Below are 9,880 nucleotides of genomic sequence, written 5' to 3' on the forward strand. Positions count from 1 at the left end.
TCTACTGCTGAAGGAGTCTTCTCTCCTAGTCCCTCAGTTTGTCCCTCCCCTCTAATCTGCAGCCTTCTTATCCCCCAGCTGTTGCTGGCCCAGAAATTAACTGCAGCTGAGGAGATAGCCAGCCAACCTGATAACCCCTGCATGGGCCATGGTAGAACAGGGTCTATACACCCCTGGCAGAGGTGTAATAGTTTTAACCCAGTAAAGGCAATGGAAGCTACGTGGAAGCCTGTAACATTGAAATATGTGCTTTCCTTCCTATATTATGCCCAATATGCTACATATAGTTGTAACATATGCTTACATCTTTTATTCCTCTTGTACAGATACACTAGAATACATGCAAGGAGGCGGAAGATGCGTGTCCACTATTTAATCTGGATTTGGATTCACTTCTCCTTTGGCGAGTCTGAATTTCATTACCCATGTCAGGAAATCTGCCTTTGCAAAGAAGGGGCCAAGTTTGTGAACTGCTCTGGAGTCAATGTGACTGACAACCTCATCTTCCCACCTGAGACTGAGCACTTGGATTTGTCCATCAGTAACCTGTATTCTGTTCCAAGCAAAGTTCTGAGATCCCTGTGGAAGTTACAAGTTCTACTTCTGAGTGGGAACTACATCACCGAAGTTGGAGAGAGAGCATTTAGCTCTTTAGAGAGACTCCAGAAGCTTGATATCCATAGAAACGAGATTACAGTGCTTGGAAGCAGTTTTTCCACAGGGCTCACCTCTCTCAGAGAGCTGAATTTGTCCTATAATAGGCTCCAGGAACTATATTACAGGAACTTCCAGCATTTTGAGAACCTTCAGAAGCTCAGCTTCCAATATAACAACATCTCCTCCATAGAAATGGGAGCCTTCCGGAGTCTGACCCGCTTGAGGCAGCTTCATCTTCAAAATAATCACCTCTTGAACCTCCACAATGGGGTCTTCTCCATGCTGCAGCATTTAGAGTTTCTGAACTTGGAGGGCAACAGGATAAAGACGATTTCTCCTGGGGTCTTTACATCCTTGAATAGCCTAACGGTACTTAACTTGGTGCACAATGAAATTGAACATATCCGATTCAAAACCTTCCTAACAATCCAGACCCCTGGGACACACATCTTGCTCTCCTACAACCCGTGGATCTGCGACTGTGACCTGCAGAGAGTCTTTGCAAAGCTGCACAGTGTCAAGCGGCTGATCTTGGATGACTACGACAACATGACATGCATGGAGCCGCAAGTCCTGAGAAACCTGTCCCTGTCATCAGTGGACACCCAGCTCTGCGTCGCAGAGACTGTGACGGTTCTCGTCATTACCTTCACAGTGTTCATTACTGTGGTGGCAGCTATTGTGATGGCTGAGAGGAACAGGAAGAAAAGGACAGGCAAGCACTGGAGTGAGGACAGTGACATCTCTTACGAATCACAAGACTGAGCTTGCTATCAGGGCCTTTCTCCAAAACTTTTATTACTTGAACATGTAATAAGCAATCTAGGTCAGACTTTGCGGTTTCTTTTGGAGGATGGTTATGAGAAAACATTGGTGGCTGTAGCCTGAGCTCTGTCCTGCCAGATGGTGAAGAACCTCACCTGAAAGGAAGGCAAAAGTTTGAAACAACTTCCTCAGAAGGGACTTGTTGGACAGGTTGTTTCTGCCCCCGGAGACATGCCTGCTGCTTGTTCCTTGTGATTTTAGCACAAGCTCCATGACACCAGAGGGTCTGTACTGAATCTTCCACTACAGTGAAAAGAACAAAACTTAACTGCCAATTATAGAGATAACCTCAAAGTTAAAAATCACATCCGATAGTTAAAGAAAGAAGTTCTTGCCTTGCTACTGAGTCATGTCACTGCAGATTATTAAAATAGAGTGTCCTCTCCAGAGCCTTCTATATCTCTTTACCTCTCGTCTTCCTTGCCTTGCTCTACACCCACAGTGCTCAAGAAGACTATGCCCTATATGATTGTGATTTGCATCAAACTATTGCAGGTGATTGCAACTCACCTCCCACAATTCTCTTGCAACTCCCCTATCCTCTGGAGGTGTGGCAAGAGGTGAGCATTTGGCAAGGTAATCCAAAACCGAAAATCCAAAACCAAATGGAATCAGGGTCTGAATCATTCCACCCAGAGACTCTCTCTCCCTCATGGGATTCTGTGTGGTGAGTAGTGTGAGGCTATCAAGCAGATGACACAACATTCATCACCCTCGTTTGTAAGACCGCTCATGCCAACAGTAATTCTTAGTGGGACCAGGTGGGGAAGGGAATATCTTTTATTGCACCAACTTCTGTTGGTGAAGGAGACAATCTTTCAAGCTACACAGAGCTCTTCTTCGGGTCTTTGTCTCTCTAATATCCTGGGACCGACACAGCTGCAACAACACTGGAAAAAAAATTCTTATCACAACCAAATGGACCTGAATCTCACTTTTATTTCTTGGACTGTAAAGGGTTCCTGTTTCTAGATAAATTTGCATAAAAAACATTGAGATATTTCAAAGAATGCCAGACTTCCATTCCACCTTATCCCCCCCCCCCCGCATTCCCCTCCTTCCCTCCTCTGCCTATTCATGTATGTCTTCCCCTATTTTGTTACTGGTACCACCACCCTAGCACGTTATGCATATATAGGATTGTCTGGTCTTGCAATTTCAATGAGTTGTAAAATTGCATAGATATGTAATTCTCTTGGCGGTCCTGTGAAGCATGCAGTATTTGGGAATTTACACAAGCTGTAAATTGTATAAATTTGTACTTTTCATTGTCTGTTTCTCTAAGAAAATTAATCATCATAAAAAACCCTACCAGGGTGAATTTGAAAATCTCGTTGATTGTTTTCACCAGTTCTGCTGTTTCCCTGTTGCATTTGACTCAGCCTCGACAGTGAAAGTGGACTGATGTGCTTCTCTGTTTTCATTTTCTGGTCCAGGTTCTTATCTGGGGCTGAGAACTAGGCGTAGTTTTGCGGGAGGACACAAAGGCCACCTTGGAACCTCCCAATCTTGGAATCACTCAGCACCAGTGCATATTAGAGCAGTCTTCAGGCAGCTCTGTTGTTCACTGGCTACACACAGCCTCCAGGCCTTGTTCTGGTAGCACAGGATACAAAGACACCCCAATTATAACCCCTTTCCTCCAGCCATGCCCCTACACTATCTGTAGGGAGGGGATGGTGTCAAAGCCACTACACAAGTGGAGACCCTCTGTCTAGGCACTAGGTATGCAAGCTTTGGGGCAGCTTTGGGCCTCAAGAACATTGCAAACTTGCCTTAAAACAAGGCAGGATTTGGCAACTTTCTTTAGTTAGTCTCACTTTCTAGTGACCGTATACCAGCCCAATGCTGCTCTGTTTCAGTTTCCAACACTGCAGGAGAATAGTTGGTTACAAATGCTGCTGCTTATTTTTAATTATTTATTTATTCAGGAAGTTTCAAGGGGTTTATTACCAGAGAAAACTCTCCAGTCTCTACTTTGTACCTCTGATCTCTATTCTTAGTGAGCAGAAATCACTCCACTCTGAGATGGATGCTGCAGACCATTGAGCATGCTCAGTAAGAATATAGGATTTCTTTTAAAAAAGTGTCCCGGCAAAGAGCCAAGTGGGTGTGGCTCAGCAGAACCACAGCTCTGAGGTGAAGGACATCAGTGAGCATGTGCAAGATTGGCAAGTATTGAACATGTGCAGTAAGGTGACAGAGAGGTCCATCAGCTAAGCCTCTAACTGGTCAGAACCCACTCAGACCAGTCACAGCTTGTTTTAAAGGTCAGACCTGTCAATCAGAATTCTGAGGTAATGGTCAAGACTGAGCATGTGCAAGTGAGGTAACTAGCTAGGAATAGGAATCTATATAAAGAAAGAGCTACAATGTAGCATAAAAGGCCAGCTGCCAGCAGCATTTTTGGAGTCCAGAAGCTGCATCTGAGAGGCAGAGAGCCATGCAGGGAGAGCTGGTAAGCCAGGAAGAGAAGCCAAAGAAAAACGGCTGCAGAGTGAGAAAAGAAAGCTGGAGTGGAGCAGAACTGCCTGACCAGGCGCTGAACAGCAGCAGCAATAATTTGATTTTTAAAGGAAAGCAGCAACAAATTTATAGATTAAGCTTAATAATATTCTTTTAGTTATCATTTTAGTATATGTACAGTTTAGGTTAGTTTATTGTAGTATTTCATATGTATGTGCATGAAATGTGTCTGTGTGTTTTAATTGTTTTTTATCTATGTAAACTTTAAAGCAATTTAAGATCTGCTGTCAGCCATTTGTTGCAAACTGGCCACTTGCAACAATTTGCTTCACTTAATATATTTGAACTTCGTGCTATTGTAGTATAAGTGCTCTTTAACATGCAATAAGGGATTTGTGTCTCTGGAATTTTGTGCCTTATTTAGGATTTTTAGGATACATGATATTAGGGATTATTAGTTACTTTAATAAAAAGATACCTTGTTCTGGAAGGATTATTGCCTGTGTCAATTACTTTATCAGAAGGTTATATCCATGTCCTTTAGCATTTCCTTAGCAACCCCGGGAACTTTGACCTCGGGAAGAACAGATTAAGGGGGCAATAGGCAGGTTAGTGTAGCTGTGCCCCAAAACTCACTTTTCAGGGTAACAGGTTTACAGTTCCTTGCCACGTAAGTATCAGAGACAAGAGAATCATTACAAGGGTGAGCAATTTGTTTAGAGAACCGTTCTGCACTAATCTTATCATCAGATCTCTGTACTTAACCGAGTGTTCGCATTTACAGAGTGAATTTCTTTTCACTACCCACGACATTTGTTTCTGGTGATTTTGTTAAATGGAGTGAAAGCTCCGATTACACATATTTAACAAACCAGGGACATCTATCAAATGTTAATACTCACACAAATTGGACTGGTATGCTGCATTTTTTTTTTTTTTTTTTTGCACATGAGTGTATCAATCTCTGCAGACAACCTTCCTAACAAAAAAATGTTTGTATATGACCGGGATGGGGTATCCAGACCCCACACTGGAGAAGAAGGGGTTAAGGAGCTGCTGTGGCACACCTGGCCCCACCCCACTGCAAAGCCTGAACAGGCTGTAGGAGGATCTTAAAAAGGAGGAGGCAGAGCAGCTCCATGGCAAGCAGACAGGGGAGGTGAGCTGACTTGTGTGCTGAGTTCCTGGGAAGGAGCACTACAGGGGCTCTTGTTGCCTGAAGCGTGGTGCTACTGACCTGACCAAGCCTGCAAAGGAAGGACCGGTGACATTTGCAAGGTCAGAAACTTTGTATGTGTTCAGTTATTTACTCTACCCCTTGGGAAGAGAGAGCACTGGTAGGAAGTGAGCCAAGGAAGCAGCTGCATAATACACCAAGGTGCAGCACTCAGCCGCCTACCATTGGGCCCTGGATGGGAATGTGGTGAAAAGGTTTGGCCTGGGCTTCCCTACCAACCCCTAAAGAGGGGACAACAACAGAAATCTATCCCTTGGCAGGGACCACTCTGAAGGTAGAAGGGTCCCGATGCCAAGATGTGGACCCAAAGGGGATGCTGTCAAGCCTTTGCTGACTTCTAAAGACCTTGCCATGCATGACTTGGCCAGAGGCCTATGCCACTAAAAGGATATCTCCACCACAGGGTGGAGATATAGTGAGAAAGGGGAACTCCCTAGTGGAATACAACTTGCCACACCCCTGCCTGACCACTAGGTGACACTGGCAGGGAGTGTTCCCCTTCACGATGACGCTCTGGAAAAAGGATCTGGAGAGACAAATTACACCAGAGGAAAGGGGTTTGATCTGGAAAAGAGGACTAGCAACCTCACTCTGTAGCACAATTAAATAAAATTTCTTTAAGATACTATATCAAGGGTACCTGCCAGGTTAAAACCAGTCACATTAAAAAAAAATGCAGAGATTGAAGGGGGATAAGTGTTAGAGAAACTGGGGTAAAGGAGGAGATTTTTATGCAGATATAGTGGATGTGTCCAGACATCAGAGGGTATTTGAACTGTAATTCAGAGTCAAGTATCACAAATGGTTGGGTATTTATTACCAAATGATTCTTTGGTAATCCTCCTGGGGCTTCCTAGCTAAGATGGTCACACAGAAGGAAATGAAGAATTAGTCACTCATCTGCTAGTCAGCATCTCATTGGAAAAAGATAAATAGTCCAACTCTAAAGGAATGGCTCAAAAATATGGGAGGTTGTTTTGGAAAAATTAACACACCCATTATGTACCCAGAAAAATAGACAGAGTACAGGTAGACACTTAGATATTTGATTACCATTTATTCTATAAATACCTATTCCTGATTTTATTGTTTTTACATTCCTGAAAACATTCCTGTTCATATTAGGCTTTGTAACTAATCCACCTTCTTAGCAAAATCTAAACTTAGTGCCTGAGTTGCTTGATGGTGACACTTCTTGTCTTTTTCAGAATTATTTCATTTAAGGTATCCTACGCTCCTTCAGACTCAACCCAAACTTGTTTTCAGGCCAATCCCCGTGGGCATTACAAAGCTGATATATTTTTATAAGTGTTTCATGCTGCAAACGAAGTATGGGTAGCATGGCCAAGTGAATGAGCCTTTGCAAAATTGCACTTTGTGTGCATGTGCTGTAACAAAAGTGACTGCTCGAGACATAGTTATAGACTTGGGACTAAATTTTTAGCTGGTGCAAATTAAATAATAGCACTGTTTACAGCAGTGCCTCAGGATCCTAGTTTCAAACCCTGCTCTCCACGGTGCTTGAGAAGCAGTGTTGACTATTACACCACACCAGTTCACCAGACTGACAGAATTCACAGACTTGGGTGGGCCAGCTTCCAGGGCTCCAAAACCTGCTTCCTGATTGGCCACACAGTCTTGACCCTCATTGGCTGGTGACCATGTATAAACTTCCTGCTTCTGCTCTGGCCTTGTCTGAGCACCAAGCTGCTGCTGGCTCTTACTTGGAGCCTGCTTTGGTGCTTCACCTGACCCTGGCAGTTGGCTTGCTGTGCCTTCCCTTGGGCTCAGGGATCTTCTGGCTGTCAGACCTCTTGCATGAACTCCAACCATGGATCTGGACTGCCGTGTGACTCACCTGACTCCTGGGCATTACACGATGACTTCAGTGGAGGCAGCTCACTGACACTAGCTGCAGATCTGACCCCTGAACTCTCAGGGCATGTCTTTCCAGCAGAGTTAACCTGAATGACCTACTCTGGAGTTACTCCTCTTGACTTAGCCTAGCACAAGTGAGAGCAGCCGCACCGTAAAATAAACCGTGAGCTGCTGTGTCCATACTGGCATTACAGTCTTTCTTGTACGGCATAAGATTTATGGGGGCTCATCCCCTGGTTCTTAGCCCTGCAGCAAGCTGAGCATCTGTATGCATTCTTTCTTGTCTGTTCTCTCTGGGCATGGGGGGGAATTGTGGGAAGGCAGAGGAGGACTCAGCTGATGCTAGAGTACATCCACGGTACAGATGTCAGCAGTTAATAAGCTGCGCTCGTTCAGCTTTTAACCTATACCCCCTCAGCCAACTCAAGCTGAATTTGTATGTGTGGATGGGACTCAAGTTAAGGGCAGCCCTTGTGTTATAACTCAAGTTAACTCTGCAGTGAAGACAAGCCCTAAATCCAGGTAATTGCATTTTCTAGGGGATTCTTTTCTCAAAACCATGAAACTCTGTTAGATCACATCCTGCATGTAAAGCCACAGAGTTCCCCCCAACCCTATTTTTCTCCTTTGTTTCCCCAGACATCAAATCCAGTGGGTGCTGAGGCTTAAAGCTTAAATGTTTGTAAGTGCTTTGAGACTCATGGATAGACAGCATTTTACATATGCAAAATGGTATTAATATGATTCATAGCGACAGTCAGACTAAGGTTTGTCTACAGAGGGAAACTGAATAACTATAACAGACTGGTTGCTGTGTGTGTGTAATGATTGTGCATAAGGAGTCCAGATATGGCTGATGCTGCATAACTAGGTTTCCCCAAAGCGTTGCATCTTAGATGGCCACTCACAAATGCAAGCAAGAGCAAGGAATGAACAAGAAGCATTAGTACATCAGCTAAATTATGACTTAATTGTCATCAGAGAAACTTGGTGGAATAAATCTCATGATTGTAATAGTCGTTCAGAAGTGTATAGTTCATTCAGGAAGGACACACAGAGCAAAAAGGAAGAAGTATATTATACATCAAGAATAGATATATTTGTTCTGAGATCTAGAAGAAGGTGAGAGGTAAACCACTTGAAAGTCTCTGGGTGAAGATGAAGGGGGAAAAAACAGGGCTGATGTCATGGTAGAGTCTAGTATAGACAACTAAATCAGAAAGAGGAGGCATTTCTAGAACAAACAATAAAAATACCCAAAACACAAGACCTGGTAGTAAGGGGGGAATTTACTATCCCGATATCTGTTGGAAAAGTAATAGGGCAAAACACAAAATTTCCAGTATGTCCTTGGAGTGCACTGGGGACTATTTTTTGTTTCAGAAAGTCCCTCGGTCTAACCAGGCAGTCAGCCATTTTACACCAGATTCTGACCAGCGTGGGGGAATTGGTCGTGAATCTAAAGCTGAAAAGGGGATTTGAGTGAGAGTGATCATGAAATGATAGATTTGAGGATTCAAAGGAAAGAAAAGAGCAAAAGCAGCAGAATAAGGACAATGGACCTCAAAAATGCAGATTTTGACAAAGTCATAGCTGGTAGGTCATGTCCCAGGGAAGAAAATCTAAGGCATAAAGGAGGTCAGGAGAGCCGGCAGTTTCTCAAGGAGACAATACTAAAGGCACAACTCCAAACTATCCCAATGCAAAGGGAAGATTGGAAGAATAGTAAGAGGTCAATATGGCTCCATCAGAAGCTCTTTAATAACCTGAAAATGCAAAGGAAATCCTACAAAGAGTGGAAACATGGACAACTTGCTAAGGAGTACAATAGCACAAGCATATAGGGACAAAATGAAAAAAGCTAAGGGTTACACCCTAGTGAGGGATATAAAAGGCAATAAGCAGAGGTTCTCTAAATAAGAATGCAAAAAAAGTAGGAGAAGACACAGAGATTGATATTTGGTTTAGAATGTGCAGTAAAACAAAAAGAAGAGAATAGTGAGACTACAAGATTTGAAAGAAAGGTACACAGTAGTTCCCTGAAGGTATATTTTCAATCATATAATGAGAACAAGCAACTAGATTCCTGCATCTTGCAATAATATCTTCCAGAATAATTTTCAGTCTAAAAAACACCTCAAAGATGACTAAAAAATGAGTTTGCTTTAATCACACTAGTTTGCAGCAACTATATTTTACATGATTGAATCTCTCTCTAATGGTTGTAATTTCCCCCTAAAACTGAATAATATTGTATTGTTTTATTTAACATGAGAATGATAAATGCATGTTAACAAACTAAAGATAATTTTAAATGTTATCAGAAGATACAGTTTACAAACAGTTTATCTCTTTGTGTTTGTAACAATCACTGATAAGTAAAATTAACCCTGAAACATTAACAGGAAGAAATTGGCAAACACTGTCTTAGAAATTTAACTTCAATCCATAGTAAAATAATGTAAAAAAATGAGAGAAAATTCACCAAACACTAAAGGGTAATGGGAACCATGAGCAATAACTAGCATAGGTTTCTAAAGAACAAATCTTGCCAGGTAAGCTTATTTTCTATTTGTAATACACTTACAAATTGGAGGTGGCTCTAAGAAATGTCATAAATCTATTCGAGGTACTTTTATTTCTCTCCCATTATTATAGTTTTAAGCATCTCCACACATTTAAGCATCCGGGCGCACAGATATGCTTCCTTGCCCCAGGCAATAAAATGCCTAGTTACGGTTTCTGACATCAACCACCCTGTCCAGGTGTAGCAGGGTGGAGCTAACTGAAAGGGGTGTCTGGCTCCAGGTCTTCTGG

General features: G+C 42.7%; 1 protein-coding gene across 1 annotated transcript; it reads left to right on the forward strand.

The window, feature by feature from the left end:
- The first annotated feature begins 357 nt into the window (after positions 1-357).
- Positions 358-1,782, forward strand: LOC128845806 (slit homolog 3 protein-like). The gene has a single exon (XM_054044857.1). It carries the CDS (start codon positions 358-360, stop codon positions 1,420-1,422), a length of 1,065 nt encoding a protein of 354 aa, XP_053900832.1. The 3' UTR covers positions 1,423-1,782.
- The last annotated feature ends 8,098 nt before the right edge of the window (positions 1,783-9,880 follow it).

Source organism: Malaclemys terrapin, chromosome 11 (assembly GCF_027887155.1).
Source record: "Malaclemys terrapin pileata isolate rMalTer1 chromosome 11, rMalTer1.hap1, whole genome shotgun sequence".
Classification (NCBI taxonomy): domain Eukaryota; kingdom Metazoa; phylum Chordata; order Testudines; family Emydidae; genus Malaclemys; species Malaclemys terrapin.

Coding starts and splice junctions, on each gene's coding strand:
- LOC128845806 (XM_054044857.1), top strand. CDS start 358: ATGCGTGTCCACTATTTAATCTGGATTTGGATTCACTTCTCCTTTGGC.